A 21240-nucleotide genomic window follows, 5' to 3' on the forward strand; every position below is an offset into this window, starting at 1 on the left:
ACACATCTCGAAGAACAGCAGTTATGAAAGGTTTTTTCATTTTTTCTTCTTCGAGTGCTTGCTCATGTTGATTCCATTCTAGGTGACTCACAAGCAGTGCCAATGGAAATGGGCTCGGAGTTCATGGTCTTGCAGCACTACCCTGCCGAAGCCAGCATCGCCCCGGGACTGCTGGGTCAGCGCATAATAGGATGTAAATGTGTGGACAGACAACCAGGTAGCAACTCTACAGATGTCCTAGATCAGCACCTGCAATAAGGCGGCACCAGATGATGCTTGAGCTCTAGTCGAGTGCGATTTGACTATTGTCGGTGAAGGCACACTAGCAGCTCGTAGCAGTATCAGGGATGCAGGCTGTGATCCAGGATGAAATCCTTTGAGCAGACATAGGCACAGATATTCTGTCTGCCACCGCCACGAACAGCTGCGCTGGCTTTACGGAATAGCTTTCTCCTATCGATATAGAAGGCCAACGCCCTCTGGACGTCCAATGCGTGTAACCTGCACTCCTCTTTGGATTTATGGGGCTTCAGAAAGAAGACCGGTAAGAAAACATTCTGGCCTGTATGAAACTGGGAAACTACCTTGGACAGGAACGCCGGGTGTGGCCGCAGCTAGATCTTATCTTTGTAGAATACCATATAGTTGTGGTTCTATGCAAGCTCTGATCTCAGACACTCTGCAGGCAGGCATATCCGCCACCAGGAATGCAACCTTCCAGGAGAGAAGGAGAAGAGAGCAGGAAGACAGAGGTTCGAAGGGAGGCCCCATGAGCTTCGATAGCACGAGATTCAAATCCCAGGGAGGGACAGGATCCCAGACATGAGGGTAAAGAGACACTCCAGACCTTTCAGAAACCAGGCAGTCATGTTGTGGGTGAAGACCGACTGCACTTGGAATGGAGGGTGGAAAGCCAAAATAGCAGCCAGGTGGACAGTGATCGACAAAAGGGACAAGCCCTGAAGTTTGAGGTGCAGAAGATAGTCCAGGATCACCTGCAGCAAGGCCCGCTCAGCCCAGATGTGCCAATCCGAGGCCCAGCACATTAATCTTTTCCACTTTGCCTGATAGGTCACTCTGGTGGAGGGCTTTCTGCTACCCAGCAAGACCTGGTGCACCTGGGTCGAGCATTCCTACTGGTCCGGATTCAGCCATGCAGCAGCAGCCAGGCTGTCAAGTACAACGCCTCCAGGTTTGGGTGCAGGAGACTGCCCCGTGGTTCTGGGACAGGAGGTCCAGCCAGAGAGGGAGCCGCAGTGGCTCGGTTACCAAAAGTTCCAGCAGCATGCCAAACCAGTGCTGGCGAGGCCACTCGGGGGCTATCAGGATAACCCTCGTCCTGTCCTGTTTGATCTTCACGAGAACACTGTGGATCAATGGCACCGGTGGAAAGGAGTACATCAGGGCTCCCGACCACAGAAGCAGGAAAGCATTTGACAGGAACCCCTGTCCATCTCCTGGAGTGAAGAGAACACGTGGCATTTCCTGTTCTGGCGGGACACAAGCAAGTCCACCTGAGGAGTTCCCCACTTTTGGAAGATCATACTGGCCACCTCTGGATGGAGCAACCACTTGTGGTGAGACAAGAAGGTCCTGCTGAGGTGATCTGCTAGCACATTCTTTGTGTTGGGCAGGTGTGTGGCTACCAGATGAATGGCATGCCGCATACAGAAGTGCCAAAGGCTGAAAGCTTCTTGACAAAGGACCAACAACCTGGCTCAGCCCTGTCTGTTGATGTAATACATCGCAGCAATAATGTCTGTAAGTACCAGCACCACCTTGACCCTCAGGTGGGGCAAGAAAGCCTGGCAGACCAGGCAAACCGCTCAGAGCTCCCTGACATTCACATGGAGGGACAGATTGTCCCGCAACCATCAGCTCTAGGTGCTCAGCTCAGCCAGGTGGGCTCCCTAGCCCAGGTCCGAAGCATCAGAGATCAGGGTCAGCAACAGGGACGGGGTCAAGAAGGGGACTCCTTCCAACACTGACCCAGTGTCCAACCACCAATCCAGGGATGACAGGATGTTATCCGTCACCAGGACCACCCAGTCTAGAGTGTATCTGTTTGAGGTGTAAACCAACGCCAACCATGCTTGCAGAGGCCAGAGGTAGAGCCTGACATGACTGACCACGTATGTACAGGTGGCCATGTGGCCCAGCAACTGCAGGCAGGTGCGAGCCGTGGTGAGCGGGTGGTTCTTGACATGCAACATCAGGTCCGACGTGGCCTGACAACATGCCGCCGGGAGGAATGATCTGGCTCATGTGGGGTCGAGAACCACCCCTATGAATTCTACGCATTGGAGTGGCCTTAAGGTGGATTTTTTCTTGTTTATCAACAGACCCAGGTGGTGGCAGGTGGAACGCACCAGATGGAGGCTTCTCTGTACTTGATCCCGAGACCTGCTCTTGATGAGCCAGTTGTCAAGATACAGGAAGACCTGGACCCCTCGACGTCTGAGGTAAGCAGCCACTGGTGCCACACATTTTGTAAAGACCTCTGAAGCCGATAAGAGGCCAAAGGGAAGTGCTGTAAATTGGAAATGGCATTCACCCACTATAAAATGGAGGAAACGTCTGTGACCTTGGAATATGGAGATGTGGAAATGCCCTACAAGTCGAGGGCAGAGTACCAGTCTCCCAGATCCAGGAAAGGGATGATGGAAGCCAGGGAGACCATGTGAAACTTCAACTTTTTGAGAGACTTATTGAGTAGGAAGTAGTGGGAGAATCGTTTCCCTTCATGTACTGAGTGACCTCCTCCACCACCCCCAGGTGCAGGAGGTTCTCAACCTCCTGAATGAGGAGTTCCTCGTGAGAAGCCTCCCTGAAGAGGGATGGGAGGGAGGGGCGGCCGAAAACTGCAGGGTGTAACCATGAGAATCTATGTCCAGCACCCAACAGTCCAAGGTGACTTGGGACTAGACTGAACAGAAGAGACGAAGATGGTGGAGGAAAGCAGGGCGGATCCTGGAAGGTGACTGGGGCATCACTCACGTCCGCACCCTCAAAACGAGACATTCTGGCCCCTGGGATGTTTTGCTGGGCCAGGCTGCACGGGTGAGTGGGAGGAGGAAGGGTTACAGCAGCTGAAACTAGCGTCTCTGTGTCTTCTTTTTGCAGATCCTTGACGAGAGAGCCACGGTCTAGGCAGCAGGGGCGACCAGAACTACTTTCTCGCAGGCTGCAGTGTATGCACGCCCAGTGAGTGAAGGGTGGCCCTGGTATGCTTTAGCCCATGCAGCCTTGCATCCATCTGGTCAGAAAAAAGACCATTCCCATCGAATGGGAGGTCCTAGATGGATGTCAGCATTTCTTAGGAGAGACCTGCAGCCTGAAGCCAGGAGCTGCGCCTCATTACCACTGCAGACGCGACTACCCCGGCTGCCGAGTCCGCTGTGTCCCACGCCATCTGAAGTGAGCAATCTGTCAGCCATAGTGCCTTCCAGGGTGCCAAATTCCTGGGCCAAACCCTGTGAAAGGGACTCCTTGAACTTATGGAGGGATTCCCATAAAGTTCTAATGGCCCAAGAGGGCCTGATGGTTCGCCACCCAGAACTGTAAACTGGCCGTCGAGTAAATTTTTTCCCCCAAACAGATCCAACCATTTGGCCTCTTTATTCTTGGGGGTCGAACTGGTATGCCCCTGCTTGTCTCTTTCATTGGCCGCAGAGACCACCAGCAAGCCTGGGGGAGGGTGGGTATAGAGGTATTTAAACCCTTTGGCCAGGACAAAGTATTTCTTTTGGGCCCTTTTTGATGTGGGAGGAATGGAGGAAGGAGTTTGCCAGAGGCCCTCGGCAACCTTGAGGACACCGTCATACACTGGTAGCGCGACAAAGGTTGGGGTAGAGGCTGACAGGACATTCAACAAGGTGTCTGCCTACTCAGCCATTTCCTCCACCTCCAGGCTCAAGTTCTCGACCACCCAACACAGCAGGGCCTGGTGTTCTTTGAAATTGTCCAGCAGGCTGGCCCTTGAGGGTCTCGCAACCACCTCATCTGGGGAAGAGGACATGATTTCACCACCAGGGAAGGCTCCGGGGCATCTTCCCCCATCTGGGAGGGAGGCTTAGGGGTGGGGACAGTGTCCTCTGTCTTGACCACAGATCATGCCTCATGCACAGAGCCTGGTGCCATCAACGCCGCCAGCTGTTGCTTTGAGGTGGCGGCTGATGAGCAGTGTGAAGGGGGCATTGCCACAACCAGCATTCCCCACGCGCCCCAATAAGGCCACTGGCCATGCTGCCAAGTCAGCGTTGTTGATGTCGATGCAGCCTCGGGTGCCCATTCGCACCGGTGCAGTCTAGGTGAGGGGCTGAACTGGGCTTCCATGCCAGAGGAATCCCCGTCCGGTGACCACAGTGGGGCCATCGACGCTTGGGTCTGTTGAATGACTGTTGTTGTTGGAGAACAGTGCCCAGTGCGAGGTGATCGGTGCTGGTATCAGGAGAACCGGTGCCGGGGGGACTGGAGACGCAACAGAGAGTGCTCCCACGAGGCAGGTGACCGGGCCCTGCGCCGAGAGGACGATCGGTGTGAGGGTGAGCAGCGTTGGTAGTACGGAGACTGGCGTCTTGCTCTAGGTGATGCACGTTAAGACAGCGGTGACCGCAAATGTGAACGAGCCCCAGAGGGTCTGGGCTGCTTTGTCTAGGGGGATCAGTGGCACTCCACTGCCCCGTTAAGGGTCTTAGCGGCTGGTTTGCCCTCGTGGGGAGCTTTTGCTGGTTCCTAAGGCACATGCTGCATTGGTGGCACGGGCGGAGGCCTGTGTTCTCTCGGCGCTGGGGGAATCTATGAAGGCGCTGGTACCACCAGAGTTTTTGGTCCCATGCTGCTCCCAGGAGTCGGTGGTGGACGTTTCATGGAGCTAAAGGCCTCGACCAGGGAGGTACAAGTGCGCAGCTCCAGAGTGGCCAGGGGGCCCAAAGCGGGTCCCTTGCCTGATGACCATGGCCCTTTTTGCCCAGTGCTGCGGAGTCATGCTTTTTGGTCTTCTTTTTGGGCACTGGCGCCAGGGGCGCACTGCGCACCGAGGCTGAGGTACATGGCAAGTCCTGACGGGGCTGCACGAAGGCCGGGCACAGGGTGGACTCCATGAGGAGAGCCCGTAGCCGAATATCCTGCTCCTTTTGTGTGCAGGGCCGGAAGTTCTTACAAATTCGGCACTTGTCTCTAACGTGTGACTCCCCTAAGCTCCTGAGGCAGCTGCAATGGGGGTCACTTACAGGCATAGGCCTGCTGCAGTCCGAGCAGGGATTAAACCCGGGAGACCGGGACATGCCCCTCCTGGGGCAAAGTCCCTGCTGGGACCCTAACTGCTAACTATTAATTACACTTAACAACTACTTAACACTAACTACTAGAAACAAACTACTTACAAGGCCCTAAGGCTCGAAGTCAGTAGACAAAAAAAACCCGCTAGCCCTTGCAATGCAAGGAAAGGTGCTCCGACTAACCACCATGGGCGGTAAGAACGAACTGAAAGGGCGTAGGGTCAGCGGTGCCTGATATACTGGCACGTGTGCATGGCATTCAAGGGGGCGCCACTGCTGACCCTACAGATACCGCTAAGGTAAAAAATCTCTGAAGACCGTGCACCTGGGCGCGCACACACCTAGAATGGAATTGACTTAAGCAAGCACTTGAAGAAGAATGAAAATGAGTTACTCAACAGAAAGTTTTTCAAACTACATTAATGGCATCTAGTGGATTATGGGTGTTACTACAGTTTTCTTTTACTCAACTGGTAGTAACAAACAAGTATCACTTGAATTATTAACAATAGCCACTGTTTAACTTTGATGTACGCCCATGCCATAATCTGATTAGAAGCAGAATTAAAGCTCATAAAAGCTCACTTGCAATTAGGAAAACTAATGAACACATGGGTTGATATTTCTGTATCTACTTAACACCTACTTTAACACTCATACTGTCACTTTAGTTTGTTTTAAGTAACATGCACATTCTCACTGTAAATATTAATACTTTAACTGGCTAAATGGCTGAAAATTACAACTATTGACACATCTGTTAAAAACAACCCAGGCACAGGACTGAAAACAAACTCTTAATGAAGTATACAGCAATACTCGGGAAACACCCAACTATATCATCTTGCACTTCTCATCAAATTGATCCTATTACACTAGCCAAAATATTATAACCTCTACCTCTCTTCTGTATCCCGAAGAGACTAATAACCTTTTTGAACACGTTGGACTCACTTGGCATTTTCCGAATTTAGATTCAACAAGGACAAACTTCACACACAGTCTTTTGTTGCACATTGGAGACTTACAGTGAAGGTTCCTTTGGGTTTTTGTGCATTCTCTCATAGTCAGCTCTGCTTAAATGAAGAATGTTTGTGTTGTTTCCTCTAGCATTCCTGGCCATTAGTATTTCAAATTTAGTGTATTCTGATTCATTCTAACTAACAGCTACCAGCTTTACTAGAGTTACTGTAGTTTACGTGACTTATACCTTGTACTTAGATCTAACTTCTGACCAAATAGAGCTGTTCAAAAACTGCATGAAAAGCAATCCTATACTACCTAAAAATGAGTAGTTACACCCATACAGCTTAAATGCATAAGCTTTATCCAAATTAATAAAAGGCCTTAACCCAGAGGTGGGCAAACTACGGCCCGCGGGCCACATGTGGCCCGTGGGACTGTCCTGCCCAGCCCCTGAGCTCCTGGCCGGGGAGGCTCGCCCCTGGCCCCACCCCCACTGTTCCCCCTCCCACACAGCCACGCGGGCAAAAGGGCTGCAAGCTCCTGCCGCTCTGAGCAGCATGGTAACGGGGCGGCGGTGGGGGGGGTTGGGTAGGGGGTCCCGGGGGGCAGTCAGGGGACAGGGAGCGGTTGGACGGGGCGGAGGGTCTGGGGCGGTCAGGGGTTGGGGCACAGAAGGGGTTGGATAGGGCATGGGAGTCCTGGGGGGCCTATCAGGGGGCAGGGGTGTGGATAGGTTGGTGCAGTCAGGGGACAGGGATCAGGGGAGGTTGGATAGGGGATGGGACCCCAGGGGTCAGTTTGGGGCAGGAGGTCCCAGGAGGGGGCAGTCAGGGGACAAGGAGCAAGGGGCGGTTGGATGGGTCGGGGGGCGAATAGGGGGCAGGGGACAGGCTTTTTGGGGGGCACAGCCGTCCCTAACCGGCCCTCCATACAGTTTCACACCCCGATGTGGCCCTCGGGCCAAAAAGTTTGCCCACCCCTGCCTTAACCTGATGAAAGCAACCCACTACCTAAAGCTCCAATGGCCTCCTGAGCTATACCACTGCACTGACCATTCACGATTCTGAAAGGGGTGCTTCCCTTTCAGTAACAACCACATAGTGCAGCATCTGGCGTTCCCAGGCCACATGTGACCAGCACAAATAAGGCACAAAAATTACAAGCTAAGACAAGTGCTTTGAAGAAGCATCTAGGATGACATCTCAAAGCAAAGTAAATCTGTCCCACAAGAACTGATGTTCAGTTCGGCAAGAAAGATTCATGAAGAGCCTACGGGGGCTGAAAATTTGGTGCCACTGTGCCTAACAACTTTGAAGAAACAGCAAGTCACCTGCCAGAAAAATGCTTCAACCAAGTGTTTCTGAAATACCTCAACAGTTGGGGATGGAAGAGGAAGAAGGGGAGAAAGAGAGAATCTCTCTACAAATCTGCAGAGCTTTCCATCAAATGCTGGGAAGAGATATTCAGAATAATTTTACATCTCTCACAGGAGGGAAGGCACTTTCCTGTTGTTCCCATAGTAGAAACACATTAATTTCACAACTGCTGTACTAAATCAAAGCACTCCCCCCTTTCTGTTATGCTCCCCATTTACAAAAAGCAACAACATAGTTTGGATCTGGAATGACACTTTTTATCAGGGGTGTCCAAACTGCGGCTCTTCAGAAGTTAATATGCATAGGTGCTGACTCCGGGGCTGAAGCTCCACTGCTCAATCCCAGGCCCTGCCCACACTCCACCCCTTACCCCAAGGCCCCTGCCCCTTCCTGCCCCCTCCCCTGATCCTGTTGCACTCTTGCTCCTCCCACCTCCATCCCAGAGCCTCCTGTACACTTCGAAACAGCTGATCGCGGCAGGCAGGAGGCACGGGAGGGAGGGGGAGGTGCTGATTGGCAGGCCTGCCGGCGGGCAGGACGTACTGGGGGGAGGGGGACTGCTGATGTATTACTGTGGCTCTTTGGCAATGTACTTTGGTAAATTCTGGCTACTTCTCAGGCTCAGGTTGGCCACCCCTGCTTTATATTATGAGACCTAAACAAGAAAGAACAAAAGTAAAGTCTCCGTGAGAGTGCACAAATGTGTTTCTCCTCTAACATGCTGTATTATCTTTGACTCACAAAACAGCAGCTACTTCTGCAGTACCCTTAGAAATGCGAAGGTGAAGTAAACAGAAAACAAGATCATAACAGATATATTACACCTTGTACACTAACACCAACATGTTCTGTGTTTAAAGACCAAATTTTAAAACAAGATAGTGTACACCCATGACCATGATAAAATACAACTACTTACCTGCAGTTCCTAAGCTAAGTAGCACAGCAACCCAGAACACCCAGAAGAAAATGAGAATCAAAAAGGTCCATAGTGGCTGGAACAGTAGGGAAGGGACCCTGCTAATTATTTTATTAGCAAACCAAAAGAGCTGTACAGTCAGCTGAATCCTCTTCCTTAATACAAATATGAGGGAAAGTAGAACCATCTATTAAAAGAGATGAAAAACAAATCAGAAAAATAGTAAACTAGGAATTTCTTTCTTAAATTATCAGAAGTTGTCAAATTTTGTAGGGGGAGCATGGTGCAGATTTCACAAAGGGACCGCAGGAGAACATGTCTTTGCATAAAATTATTATGCACTAAATCTTTAACACTGAACTGCAAACAACACCTAAAAGACATAGCACACTGGAAACTATAAAACAATAAACATTCACAATAGAAGCTGCTTCACCACTTTTCTAGTCTGCTCTACAAAGATGCCAGAAGCTCTCAGAAGAGCCACTGGGAGCAGACGATGTATTTGGAATTCTACAAATGGCAAATGTATTGCACCTGAACAAATCTGCATCCAAAGAAACCTTTTCTTATTCTTGTATTTAGCAAGAGAAGAGGTGCAGTGCCCACCGTCCGATAATGTACAGAGAATATGCAAGCAAGCTCTAGTGTATATCACAATTATATTGGTCACTTTAACACAATACAAACTGTTCATTGTGTGCAACCACATTTTCTTTTAAAGAAACATTAATGTAACTGACTCATTTCCCAACAATATATGAACTATTCACACATTCATACTGGGCTACGATGCTAAATAAGGTGAAACATTCATTTCAACAGCATAAAGTCATACTAATCAGGTTGTGTGGTGAACAGGAGGTGGATGACAGGAAGGCAAAAATTTAGCACTACAGCTTGTGGCCAGCAAACTAAACAGCAGCACTGAGCTTCCACCCCACTGCAATGGCTGTTACCTTGTACGTGGCACAAAGGAGCATGTTGGGTCCACAGGATTCACATTTCCATGGATCCAGTGTCTCTCTGCTCACTCAGCCCCACCATTAGCTTAACTGAGGATGGCCTATAGACCCACACTGCAGCAGTGTGCCAAGGGCAAAAGTCCTGCAGCACAGCTGCTCTGCTGGCATCGTCCTACAGCCCTAGCACAGGGTTTAAGTTTGTGGAAAGCCTTGTACAGACTCTACATAATACAGGTGGATGTCCCATAAAATGTAAAAAAAGGATTAAATAATTATAAGCAGATCTTATTTGGCTGCAAATGGAAAGCAGAATGCACCTGAGTGCAATCCACAAAGGGATAAACTGACCATGTCATGGTTGAATCACCATCACACAGCCTCAGTTACTCTCTACAGTGGAGTCAAGTATCAGAACGGTAGCCGTGTTAGTCTGGATCTGTAAAAGCGGCAGAGTCCTGTGGCACCTCATAGACTAACAGACGTATTGGAGCATAAGCTTTCGTGGGTGAATACCCACTTTGTCGTTATTCACCCACGAAAGCTTATGCTCCAAAACGTGTGTTAGTCTATAAGGTGCCACAGGACTCTTTGCTGCCTCTACAATGGAGTTTCCACTTTTCTATGTCAAGCGTAAATAAAGGAGGGAGCATGTGCACTCACATTGCTATAATATAGTTTTATTTCAAAGTTTCAGATTACCATCTCTAACATTAAGCTCCCCAAAGATCATTCCGTAAAATTTCTCACCGTAATCACGGTAGATAGGATAGCAAATCCAAGTAAAAATTTTACATTTTCCTTTTCAGTTTCCAGTTCTATGCTTGGGTCGTTGGTGTAGTCATAGTAGAGCCACCACAGAACACCTGAGACAACTAGAACAAACACAAATCCATGAAGGTGCAGACAGAGCTTCACAAGTGACTGGCAAGCTAATGCACACAGGTTATGGCTCTGTTACCTTCTCCTCTTCAATTACAAATTAACTGAAGAATGGAGCAGTGTAGCACAAAGTGAGAAACATTAGGTGTAAATCAAGGGTTCTCAAACTGGGGGTCAGGACCCCTCAGGGGGCCTCGAGGTTATTAGATGGGGGGGTCACGAGCTGTCAGCCTCCACCCCAAACCCCACTTTTCCTCCAGCATTTATAATGGTGTTAAATATATAAAATGTGTTTTTAATTTACAAGGGGGGTCGCACTCAAAGACTTGCTATGTGAAAGGGGTCACCAATACAAAAGTTTGAGAACCACTGGTGTAAATGCACATATCTGTGCTCACAGAATAAAATGGTGTGGCTGGTTTGCTATTTTGAAGTCAAAGCCAACATTAAGTCTGGTCTTCTTGCAGCTTTGAAGTTACAGCCTCATTGCAAGAGATAAACATAACTTATAAGATAGCTCACATTTCAGGCTTTGATCATTCTTAATAGTTCTTTCTTTATAAAGGATGCATTGTTAAATTCTCTATTTAAACTTTGTTGGAAACGTTAACACTGATCATACTCAAATCATTTGTCAAAAGAAATACAATCTACAGATATCTATAAATAACTGAAATAAAACAAACCTCTCAGCACCCTGATACTACAGCTAGATCTGCATAGTCAGACCTTTTCATCCACACAGAGAAAGGGTCCAGCATGGATCCGATTGCAGGACTGGGAGCCAATTTAGCTTACTGAAGGATACCAGAGGAGAAACGGGTTTGCTGTTTTTTCCTTTATGTTTTTCCTTCAAATGCGTTACTTAAACATCCATTATAAATAAATATACTTACATAACAATCCAAACACAACTAGTGTCACGAAAATATGGACCAGAAGTGTGGTGATGAATCTGAAGGTTAAAACCATTATTAAAGAGAAGGCTGGAAAATTAAAAAAAATATATAGAAAGAGTTAACTTCAGATGACTGTTATGATCTATTTAATCAGACTAATTAGTTTACAAAGAAAATTTAGTTTTTTCTACATTCCAGATTTTTTATACTTGTAAACACTGATCTCAAAAGCAGAGACCAATAGGTTTTAAAACTGAAGAGATTCTGTTTTGACCAGAAATGTTCCAAAATCAGGCCCTAAAATGACCAGAATTAGTAATTATGTAGAATAGTCAGGTTCTTAGGGTAAATTCATTACTGGCATAACCCTTGCCTTCTGAAGTCCATTCTCTCTAGGATGGATTTACCCTCTGTTCTCTCATTCTGAAGCTAGTTTTTGTTAATTTCAACTTACTCACGAAACATGAAATCAAAGCTATCAAACTGCTTTTTTTTAATGCTGAAAATGTAAAATGTAAAATTACAATTACCTATTAATAACAAGCTTAATTACTTTAATACTTATAGGCATATCAAAATTTTTCAGTTTACATGAGTAAGACTGTTACCTTCCTGTACTGTAGCTGTTGCTCTTCAAGGTGCGAGTGCACATGTATATTCCACTCAGGGGTCCATGCTGAGTGCACCAAAGCCAGAGAACTTTGCCTAGCAGTACACTGATGGGGCAGCGCTACCATAAGGGCGATCTCCTCAGTCTCTCTGTTCATCCCTGGGGTTCCAATCTACTGATTCAGTATCATAGTCAGATTTCACACCCAGCACTAAACAGCCTGCACCTCACAGCATGGATGCTGCATGGCTAGACAAGGAACAGGAGTGCTGTTCTGAAGCCGTTCGACAGGTTCTACTAAGGGCTACCTATCTGGCTAATGGAAACATTTTTCAATCTGATCCCTAGGCTGCAGGATTCTACCAATACAATCCTGCATTCAGAACATTCTGGAGTAATTGTTGCACCTCCAGTCCTCTGGTCCGTCTCCCAGTTTGTGGAGGGTCCATTTGGCAGCGATTCTGGCATTTCATCCTCCATCCAAAGCAAATCAAAGTCTTCTCAAACTCCATGGTAGTCAGATTTCTGAAAGGATCACTTCTCTTCCCACCCGTGCAGGAAGTGATTCCTCAATGGAACCTTAGCAATGTGTTGGAGGACTCATGAGTCGTCCATTTGAGTCCTTGGCAACTTTGTCTTTTGGTATAGTAGAGACAGAGAATCAGTTATTTGTGGCCATAACTTCTTCGAGTTGAGTTAGTGACCTGCAGAGCCTCATGGCATATACCTAGTATAACCAGTTTTTCAAAAACAAGGTCACTTTGGTGCCACATCTTAAGTTTTTATCTAAGGTCGTGTCAAAATTTCATCTTAATCAGACAATATTCACCTGTATTTTTTCCCAAACCTCATTCAAGCGCTGACGAACAGCTTTTTCATTCCTTGGATGAGACACAATGTTTGGCATTTTACTTGAAGGGAACTAAACCATTCCGTTCATCAATTCATCTTTTAGTTTCCTTTGCAGATTGCATGAAGGGTCTATTGGTCTCCATGCAGATGACTTCCAGGTGGATAACTTCCCGTATTAAAACAGCTTATGGGATAGCTCAGACTTCGCCTCCCCACAGGTTAAGAGCTATATGACTAGGTCTGAGGGACATCGGTCACATTTCTCAGTGGTGTTTTCACATTGGACATTTGCAGGGCTTCTACTTGGTTTTCCATACATACTTTAACCATATATTACATTATTACAATGGAGTGCAGATCAGATGCAAATTTTGGGAAGGCAGTATTGAGCAGACTCTGAGCCCCACTTCCTTCTGAAACTACTTGTGAATCACCTGAGTGGAGCACACATCTACAATCACTCGAAGAAAAGACTGTTAGTTACAGTACAGATAAGTGTTGTTCTTCAAGATGTAGGTGCAGAAGTGTATTCCACGACCCACCCTCCATCGCCTCTGCATCTGAGTCTCAATTCTTAATGTTTGGTGAAGGAACTAAGAAGGGTCAGAGTGCTCTTAAACAGCTTGGGAAGGAGCTAATGGCCAGAAGGCACCATCCCTACAGGTACTACTAGGTAAGGTTCTCTGGCTTTGATGTGCTTGGCACATGCACACTCAAGGGAAATACATGTCTGCAATCACTTGAAGAAGAAACTACTTTCTAAGACCTCAATGGCCCCCTAAGAACGGCAAGAAAAGAGGAAATAGTATATATCATTAAAACGCACCTCATGCTAGGATAAATTCTGATTTTATAACTTTTTCACTAAAGTTTTTAATGGAGTCAGACAAAAAACCAAACAAGTGATGCAGAGTAAGTTTCCAGTCTGGTTTCTATAAATCTGAATTTCATTAGTCTACTAAATGTCTTGTGAAAGCAAAACAGCAGTTCTCTCTTAAACAAAACAAATGTTTCTATGCAGCAAATATCAAGCTTCAATATTTTTAAAAATTGCATTATTCTTCCTACAAAGGTTTGAAACATGAAATTCTATTTTAACAATTTTTTTAAAATCCCTCTTCTATTCATAACTTTACCTAGTGCAAGGACACTCAGTCCTATTACAGTATCTCTTCCTGCCATTATTCCACTCAGAATACGATGAAAAGCATCGACTTCGTTTACCACATTTATCAAGATGGACGCAAACTGCGAATAGCACTCAGGGTTTTGTGGAACACAGCGATTAAACAATGGGAAGGATTTGCTGGAAAGTTAAAAAAACAGAGGTGGGAGAAAAGATTGATTACTGGAGAGTAAGGTTTCAGATACATTCAGGGATTAATCCCGCAGTCCCAAAACAAGTGCAATTCCCAATCAAGTTCCTGAGTTTTGTTTATATGTTGTATTATGTTTGCTTGCTTTTTAGTAAAAATGAAATATGTTAACACTGCCACCAAAATAAAGAAACAGTTCCAAATTAAAGTAAGCAGTTTATGCTGAATTTGGAATATTCAGACTGAACTTTAGGGTTCCCCTGAACTATTTCAGATTGTCTCAAAACACGTTTCAGAACTTAAGCCAACATACAGAGATCATTTCACCCTACCCACTAAACTGCAGCCTTCTAAACTTCTGGGATAAAATAGCACAGCCAATTTAACAATGCACAGCAACACTGCACAGTAGTTTATAACGGAAAGTGAGTATCTCTACCTCATTAAAACGATGGGAGAGATTTAGGAAGGCAGAACATATTCAGCTAAATTGGAATTTGCTCAGGTCATTGTGATTAATACTCCTACTCTTAGGAAGAGAGACACAGGATCTTTCATGGCCACAAATAGTCGGCAGGTCAGTTATATTTCATCTGAAAGACAGCACGTCTATCAGCATAGTGCCTTCATATGAGGTATTGGTTCACTATTGACTCAGGAAGAGTACCATCTACTGAACACCAACAGTGTTTTCTGCTCATTTTTGGGCTCCTATTCAAATATGAACTGGGCTTGACTTGATTAATTTGGGAGAATGGATGGAATCAAAGCACAAGTTAGTACGGCTGTAGTAATAAGTATAGGTATTTTCAATACAATACTCAAATTTTGCATAGTGTTTAAGATATTCCAACAATCTTTAGGGTGTATTAAGCTAGACCTGACCAGCTTAGAATACAAGTAGCCCAGTCAAATATTTACATATAAAAATAACGTTATTTGGCATTGTTAGCCAAGTGTCTTAAATGTACTATCCCTCTAGTCTTGGCAATGCTACACTAAGCCAGCAAGAAGGTTTTTTAGATCTCAGAGAAACTCATGTGTGTGTCTAAAAGGACACAGCAGTCCATCAGCATAGTATGCCTCCCTAATTAATAAGTAAATGGTGACTGTTACTAGGGAAACTGCTTCGACCAGTTTTGCTTTTATGAGGAAGTATCACATACATAATAGAGACTGTTCTTGAGGATTTCACGCTGCAGAGAGGAAATACAGATTGTCAAAGAAATAAGTGTGAGGTGCCCTCTTTTCAATTTATTTCATGGTTCACCTCTGAAAGGTCTCTCATGCTCTTTTCCTCACTTTCCTTTGTGCAGCGGAGTAGGGAAGCATAAAGAGTCCAGTTCTGTGCCTTCAGGAGGCAATGGGACTTCACTTGAGCACATGCTTAAGAATCTCTGCTGAACAGGGGTATGAACAGTGTGTGTGTGGGGGGGGTGGTGTATAAACATGAGAATTCAAAAATATAAAATCAAAGATATTAAACAAAGTAAAATCATTCTGATGGTTATGCATCAAGTGAAAACACAAAATGGGAAGGACAGTCTTTGAAAAGTTGTCTTGAATAAACAGTGCAGTAAAGCACCCTGTAATTCTTACCTTGGTGGAACTGGCAGTGTGGGACAAAGCTCAGCTGCCTTTGGATTTAGTGTGTAACTGGATATGTTCAAGTTATAAACACAAAGGCAAGAACCTATAGAATAAAAACCCCACACATGGTAACCTGTTATTAGTTCACATCCATTTCTGGGCAGAAAACACACTTCTTAAAAATACTAAAAATCTAAATAAATAGCACTTAATTGCATGGCTGCTCAAATCAGTTGCTGTTTTCAAGATTTTGTGCAGCATAATAAATATTAATTAGCAAAACTGCAGTGTTTTTCCTCAATAATTTTGTATTTAAGTAAAAACAAAAACAAAACAAAACAAAAAAAAACCATGATGCTAAACACTGTTCTGTTTAGGAGACAGCTTAAAATCTTATACAGTCCAGATAACAGTTTCATGAATCAAGATCAAACCCCTATCTGTTCTCTACAGAGAGTAATATTTTCAGTTTTTCCCACTTTTATCACTAAATTGTTGTAACTTGTTTTAGGAGAAGCAAGTACAACCAACTGAAACACTGGAAACCCCAAATTTCACTAAACTCAGATGATTATACTATTTTCTTTTCTCTCATTTCTCATACCTCCAGAAGCCTCCCCTTAGGGCCAAATTCAGAGATGTGTAACATGGTATAAATGAGACTTACTTTATACCCATTTGCTGGGCAGACCAAGCTTAGCCTGAGAAATTCGGCAACTGATCTAATAGAAGGTCACTCTAAAAATAAACTGCAACCAGCAAGTCCTTTAGTTGTCGCGATTTACTTTGCCACTGGAAATGGTCTTGTTGACCAAGAGTACATAAGTTGGTATGGAACTGCTCCTCCACCTTACAAATTTCTGGCACAGTTTAATAAGTCCCAGAGTAATAGGGGAATGGTGAAAGTGACAGGTGATGGACACCGCTGGGAGTCATAGTTGTGAACCTGCACGTGGGTAGGTCAAGACTCTGCATTGACTTGGGGTGATACTGTAGTCCAGCAGCATCTTGATTGACTCAGCTGCTCTACTCAGGAATAGCACAGTTGACCTCAATCAAAGAAGGGTGCTAAAAAAGTTCTCCTGAAAATTGCTCAACCTGAACAGCCCACTGAAGCTGGAGGACATCCCATCACGCAGTCAAAATTCAAACAAGCCTTGAAAAGTGTCCTTTGTTTCAATGTTGCAAGGTGGACTGTTTGTAAGCTGCTTTACTGTCCAAACCAAACTAATGGTCCTGCCCGGTGGACTGCTTCAGTTGCTCAAGAGCTTGAAGGATATTGTATCCACATTGCAGCTCAGAGAAAGATGTGACTTGCTGAAGAGGGTCAACTGGCTGAGGAGCATGCTAGGTATACTTTCTTCTGGAAGGGACACCCACAAAATGAGCCAACACAGGAGCTGGCTTTGCAATCAGAAGAAATTGTGTCTCTTCTCTGGACAGCCTACCCATTCTATGAACGACAGACTGAGAACTCTGACTGCCTCAAGAGGTGAATGTTACGCTTCAACAATCAGGTCTTACACACTGACAGTGATTAACTCTGATGAGGGTGTGACATTTTGGAGTTCAACCCAGACTAGTAAGGGGTTGTGTCACCACCTACCCTGCACCTCTGGGTGCTTTCAAAGCTATGCTTCTGTGGTTCACAGCCTTGACACCAACAGCCTGCACACAAGCATGCAGGTCACACCCGGGCTTCCACCACCCAGTTACTACTTGTAGAATGACCTTAATACTTCTCTGTCCTGAATTTCCCCAAAATCATCTGCCAATCTGCTGAGGGCCCAGAACTGAGTTACTGTATTACCCTCTGACTCAACAAGTGAGAGTTTTGCGGCTGCTAAGCTGTATGACAACTCCCTGTCACACCAGCTTGTGTGCCTTGCCAGCAAACTCTTCAGGGCTCTGCTAGCCCAAACCTTGCCCTATAGGTAACAAACAGTGAACCCCAACTCCCAAGTTCCCCAGAATGCCTCCCTGCAGCGTGCAGCCCTCTCCTGGAACATTCACAGAACTTAATAAGCTCTTTGCTCCTTCAAAGAGACCATGCAGCTCATTAATTTAACTGGGGTTTGACAAACACACTAATTTCAGTCACAGCTCTCAACTGGTTTATAGTAAAAGTAAAACAAGTTTATTTTAAAAAGGGTTTAGGATTAAGTGATATCCAGTATAAGGAATAAAGACACAAAAGGCTACAAACAAACAAACAAAAGTAAAAATATGCTGAAAATTGTTTTAGTCTTAGAAGCAAGTTACAATCTTTGCCTAAGCAGGTTTCTCACCAAACTAAGTTCCCAGAAGACTTCAACCCCTTTGGCTGAAGGATCCAGCTCTGGCCCTTTGAATCTCCCAAGTGATGGACAACTCACCTATCCTTTTGCCCTCCTTGTATCACCACCAAGTTCACTGTATCTGTCTCAAGAGCCTAGAAGGCTTCCTGCTGTTCTTCCCTTCTTGTGGATTTCCTATCCTCATGCTAATTTGTATTTAAATGGGGCTTCCATTGTTTTGATTCCACACTGCTTAATTTACATTGGAGACAGGTAGATAGCTGCCCTTTCTCCTGTCTGGAAGAAACCCTGTTTTTCCCTGTATTTGATCACAGACTTTAAAGCATAATATCAGTGAGTATCCATAATTCCTCCGAGAGTGTTAATACATACATTTCACAATGATATTAATCACCAGAGTGTCACTGGCTTTCATAAATACCTTACTAGATACAATTTTAGAATACAGTAATATTGTATACAGTCAGTTGATTCAATTGCTTATCATTTGAGGTTCAGAACCCCGTCTTTATTGTTAAGAGGCTACCTCCCCCACTTGCTAATTTGATACCTTTTTTTAACCTTGCATGTAAATGTACATTCACTGTCTCTGCCTGATGACCAGGCTTGTCAGATAAGGAAATGACAAATTCCTTTGTCTGAGGCAGACTGTGCTTATGTATTGCTTGCCAAACACATTTTAAGAACATATTTCTAGTGCATATTTATAACTTTGTTCACATCCCATACATAAGTCACACAGGAATATTAATGAGGATATATTACATGCCAACTTTGGAGCATATATCACGACTAAGGATACAATTCTGTCACGGAGGTCATAAAGATCATGAACTCCATGACTTTCCGGGACCTCCATGACTTCTTCTGGGGCAGGGCTGGAGCAGCAGCCCCCGGAACAGCTAGCGAGTGGCCAGCCCTGGGGCCGAAGGAACAGCGGCCGTGGTAAGCTCTGGAGCTGCTGGAGCAGTAGCCAGCCCCAGAACCTCAATTTGGGACAGTTCCTCAGATCTGTCACCCAAGAAAAATGGCTCAGGTTTGGGAATCTCCCTCACATCCTCAACAGTGAAGACCGATGCAAAGAATTCATTTAATTTCTCCTCAATGGCCTTATCGTCTTTGAGTGCTTTGCTGAGGCAGCTAATAACTTTGGCTTCACCATCAGCCCAACAAAAACCAAGCTTATGTACCAGCCAGCTGCTCAACAGCCTTACCAAGACCCATCAACAAGCTTGGAAGGTACCAGGCTCCAAGTCATCGAACAGTTTACTTATCTCGGCAGCATGTTGGAACAACAAAGTGACAATTGACCACAATGTGGATGCGTGAATTAAGAAAGCCAGCACTGTATATGGTCACCTCTATCACTGAATCTGGAAGCAACATGGAATATATCTACAGACCAAAAAATCAAAGTCTATAATGCTGTTGTCCTCACTACATTGTTCCACGGGTGCGAAACATGGACCTGTTACCAGTGGTATGTGAAAAATCTTGACAGTTTCTATTTGTGACACCTACAATGATTGCTGGGCAACAAATGGCAGGACCGGATTTCCAACACTGAAGTCCTAGCAAAAGCTGGTTCAGTTGGCATCAAGACTCATTTGATCAGTGCCCAAATGGAGACGGACTGGCCATGTAATTTGTATGCCTGAGACCCATCTATCAAAACAAGTCTTATATTCCAAATTAAGCTCCAGCAATCTTAAGTGTGGAGGGCAGATTAAATGCTTCAACAGACACCCTGAAACAAAATCTGCAAAAAATGCACATTTTGAGTTGAATAGTGAGCAACTGGTGATTGAGCATTCTTAAGGGTACGATTTGGTGATTTTCCAGAACCTCCATGACTTCCAAAGTGGCAGAGCTGGAGCAGCGGCCCCAGGGCTGAAGCAGCCAGGGCCAAGGGGGGAGGAGAACGGGGGTTGGGCCAGCCCCTGCCACAGGAGTGTTAGGATATAGAGTATAGGCCTTTACAGACAGGCCTGACAGGTGGGGAAATTGGAATCATGTTTTGCTAAAGGGGGAAATGGGAACAGGGAATGGGGGTGGGGAAATTGGAATCATGTTTGGCTAAGGGCAGGAATGGGAACAGGGACACAGGTGTAAGGCTCTGTGGTGTCAGAGCTGGGAAGGAGGACACGAAGGAAGGAAACTGGAATCATGCTTGCTGGAAGTTCACCCCAATAAACATTGAATTGGATATAATTGGTTACATAATCATGTTACAATATGTTAGGATTGGTTAGTTAAATTTCAGGAAAATGATTGGTTAAGGTATAGCTAAGCTGAACTCAAGTTTTACTATATAGTCTGCAGTCAATCAGGAAGTGGGTGGGTGGGTGAGAAATGGGAACAGGGAATGGGGGTGGGGAAATTGGAATCATGTTTTGCTAAAGGGGGAAATGGGAACAGGGAATGGGGGTGGGGAAATTGGAATCATGTTTGGCAAAAGGCAGGAATAGGATCAGGGACACAGGTGTAAGGCTCTGTGGTGTCAGAGCTGGGAAAGGGGACACTAAGGAAGGAAACTGGAATCATGCTTGCTGGAAGTTCACCCCAATAAACATTGAATTGTTTGCACCTTTGGACTTCGGGTATTGTTGCTCTCTGTTCATGCGAGAAGTACCATGGAAGTAAGTGGGTGAAGGAATAAGCCCCCTAACATCTTGGTGCTGGTGACTCACTAGGATGCATTGCATCGGATAGGTGAGTGGCAGCCTGTAAGTCCCCCTTCCCAACAGTCCGTGCAGCTGCTTGGAGGGGGGTATCACGAACTCTCGTGATGGTAGTTGTGGGTTCTGGCAAGCCAGAGTAAAGGATTTTTTGGATAAATGGATGAGGAAGAACAGGGGCCCATACCAGGTGCAGGGGTCAACCTGGGATGAGATTAAAAAGGAAATCGAGGAAGTGTTAGGGGGCCCAGAGGGATGGGGGGTGGCTGAGGAGCCCCCCCTTCTTTGGTATATGGGTAGTGGAAGAAGGTCCCTACCCATTGGGACTGAATGCCTTCCAGGGAAAGGAAGCACTTCAGTCTGCTTGTGAGAGGTTTGAAGTAAGGGCAGCATTATGGGAAGCTGCCAGTAATCTTTCAAGTTTGGTGCTGCTTCAGCAAGGGCTGCTGAAGGGTTGTAAATTAGTTATGGGTGGTTAAAGATGATTTGGCACAACAGGGTTTAAAGTCAAAAGCAGAGTTAACAGACTACCTTTAGAGACTGGAGCTGGGACTTGGTCCTGGGGGAGTGGAGAGAAAGAAGAAGAAAAAAAAAAGGATTCAAAGTGCAAAATG

At 45.7% G+C, this 21240-nt stretch overlaps 1 protein-coding gene across 2 annotated transcripts in view; it reads right to left on the reverse strand.

The window, feature by feature from the left end:
• Positions 1 to 21240, reverse strand: part of SLC44A3 (solute carrier family 44 member 3) — a 74224-nt gene that overhangs the window by 40273 nt on the left and 12711 nt on the right. For both annotated transcript variants that reach the window (XM_048862170.2, XM_048862169.2), the window contains exons 5-9: positions 15661 to 15754; positions 13882 to 14051; positions 11281 to 11370; positions 10253 to 10377; positions 8541 to 8727 (exon numbers count right to left, since the gene is read on the reverse strand). In XM_048862170.2, the coding sequence (XP_048718127.2) occupies positions 8541 to 8727; positions 10253 to 10377; positions 11281 to 11370; positions 13882 to 14051; positions 15661 to 15754 (666 nt within the window). The remainder of the gene's footprint in view (positions 1 to 8540; positions 8728 to 10252; positions 10378 to 11280; positions 11371 to 13881; positions 14052 to 15660; positions 15755 to 21240) is intronic.

The sequence above is a fragment of the Caretta caretta genome, chromosome 8, assembly GCF_965140235.1.
Source record: "Caretta caretta isolate rCarCar2 chromosome 8, rCarCar1.hap1, whole genome shotgun sequence".
Classification (NCBI taxonomy): Eukaryota; Metazoa; Chordata; order Testudines; family Cheloniidae; genus Caretta; species Caretta caretta.